This window comes from Eimeria tenella, genomic scaffold (assembly GCF_000499545.2).
Source record: "Eimeria tenella Houghton genomic scaffold, Eth_scaff1430, whole genome shotgun sequence".
Classification (NCBI taxonomy): Eukaryota; Apicomplexa; class Conoidasida; order Eucoccidiorida; family Eimeriidae; genus Eimeria; species Eimeria tenella.
In genome coordinates, this window is record NW_013543896.1 from 1 (window position 1) to 2,472 (window position 2,472).

Here is a 2,472-nt window from a genome sequence, read left to right on the forward strand (position 1 = left end):
TGCTGCTGCGCAGGCCGCCCGCTGCGCTGCGTGGAAAGGTGTATATACACCTCAGTGCTGCCCCTCGCTGCAAACACTCACAGCCACCAGGCGGCTTTGGGGCGGCAGGCCACTTACTTTGTCCGCGAGGTAAACCCTAAACCCTAAACCCTAAACCCTAAACCCTATGCTCTTTAGACCCTAGGCGGTAGGCTCCCCTCGCTAAGGTCCCAACTAAACCCTAGTTCGTCGCCCGGAAGGAACTCTAGGCCCCGAGGGCACCAATGGCTCTTTGGCAGCTAGGGTTTAGGGTTTAGGGTTTAGGGTTTAGGGTTCGGAGTTTTCAGGCGCGTCAAATAGCGAAGGAGTACTTCAATGCAGGCCCCGGGGACGCCCTTTACTTTTGTGGCTCTGGGGCATCTGCTGCAGCAGCAAAGCTGCTGCAGCTGCTGCTGCTGGGGGCCCCGCAGGTTGCTGCTGCAGCTGAGGAGACGCAGGCAGCAGCAGCTGCTGCTGCAGCAGCTGGTGCGGCGTCGACTGCAGCTGCTGCAGCGGCAGCTGTGTCTCTGCTGTCAGGCCCTCAGGCCGCTGCCGCCGCAGCTGCTGTCGCTGCAGCCAATCCCAGCTGCAGCAGCAGCAGCAGCAGCAGCAAAAGCTATTTGCAGGCCTTCAGCGAGGTTTTTGAAGAAGACCGCTGGGGCTCTTTTCGCTGCCGCCGCTGCTGCTGCCGCCTCAAGACTTCTTTGCATGCGCGGCGGCACTTGTATGTGCATGCAATAACAGATATAGAAGCTGCTGCTGCAGCGCAGCAGCAGCAGCAGCAGCAGGAAGAGGGTCAGGGAGGACAAGAGGGGGGGCAGGGACTGGAGCAAGCTGGGCAGCGTGAAGAGCCGCAGCAGCAGACTGAGCAGGGGCAGCAGCTGCTGCAACAGGAGACACAGCCGCAGCAACAGCAACAGCAACAGCAGCAGCAACAGCAGCAGCAGAAGCCCCACGTGCACGTCATATTCCTTTGCGACCCCACAGGCCACCACTCGTTGCTGCTGCCGTTTTCAGCTGTACAGACACGGCAGGACAGCAGCAGCAGCAGCAGCAGCTACTGCAGCAGCATGAAGAGCCGAGCTGGAGCAGCAGCAGCAGCAGCAGCAGCAGCTCAAGCGGGGGCCTACTGCTGGCCTCAAGACTCCCTCTCCTGCAGCACATCAACAGGAGGCCCTGATGCAGCAGGCCCAGCAGCAGCAGCAGCAGCTGCAGCAGCAGCAGGTGTCTCATACTCATTTCAGCTGCTGTCTTTAGATACTGCAACAGGTGGCCTTTGCCTGTGGGGACTCAAGCGGCTGCTGCGGCGCCTTTCCCGCTGCTGCTCTCGGTATAACCAGCAGCAGCAGCAGCAACAGCAGCAGCAGCAGCAGCAGCAGGAAGAGCTGCAGCAAGGGACGGCCGAAGACGGGGAAGACTGTTGCGAAGCTTGCAGCGGCAGCAGCAGAGGCGAGCAGCAGCAGCAGCTACTAGAGCAGCATGTACAGCCGGGGTGGAGCAGCAGCTGCTGCAGCAGCAGCAGCAAGGGCCCTACCTGCTGCTACAGTGGCTTCGAGTCATATTTTGCTGCCTTAGATCTGCAGCAGCAAAAGGTCTGCCTCATCCCTGTCTGTCTCCTTTCTGCAGCAGGAAATGTCACGGGGACTTTGTTAGCCAGCCGCAGGTTTGTAGGTAGCAGCAGCAGCAGCAGCAGCACCAGCAGCAGCAGCAGCAGCAGCAGCGAAGCTTCCGCGTTTGCTGCTACTCTAGCTGCTGCGTGCAAGCTGGTGCATGCTCACGGGGGCCTCGTTGCTGTTGATGCTGCAGCAGCAGCAGCACACGTCCCCATTGACTTTAACCCGCTGCAGCAGCAGGTGCAGCAGCAGCAGCAGCAGCAGGAAGAGGAGGAGGCCCCCCCACGCTTGCTGTTTTCGCACCCTTGGCTGTGTCCTGCTGCTGCAGCAGACACCAACACCTCATCTCCTGCAGCAGCAGCAGCAGCAGCAGCAGTATCTGCTGCTGCTGCTGCTCCAGATGCCGTTTTCTTCTCCCCACATAAACTCCTGGGGGGCACAGGGTCTGCAGGTACACGAGCTGCTGCTGCTGCTGCTGTTGCTGCTGCGTTTTGCCGTGCTGCAGAATTTACTGCGGCTGCTGCTGCTTTGTTTGCTGATGTAGTTGCTGCTGCTTGCCTACCTGACCTATTGCTCTTTCCGCTGCTGCGTCTACTGAGCTTAATGCTGCTACTGCTACTGCTGCTGCTGCTGCTGCTTCAGGTTTGCTGCTAGTAAAGAAGCGGCTGCTGCTGTCGGACTTGCCCGGCCACCCCGCGGGCGGCTCCGTGTACCTCGTGAACGCCAAGTGGCCCCAAAACCAGCAGCAGCAGCAGCAGCAGCAACAGCAGCAGCAGCAGCAACAGCAACAGCAGCAGCAGCAGCAGGAGTTGAGTGCGTCTTTGCATGCAGTCTATTTGAT

General features: G+C 60.0%; 1 protein-coding gene across 1 annotated transcript; it reads left to right on the plus strand.

Moving 5' to 3' along the window:
* Positions 1-326: 326 nt before the first annotated feature.
* ETH_00015615 (uncharacterized protein) lies at positions 327-2,082 on the plus strand (the record flags this gene model as incomplete). Its single annotated transcript, XM_013379109.1, has 1 exon — positions 327-2,082. A coding segment is annotated over one exon (1,756 nt), but the record flags the coding sequence as incomplete, so codon positions are not given.
* Between the last annotated feature and the right edge of the window lie 390 nt (positions 2,083-2,472).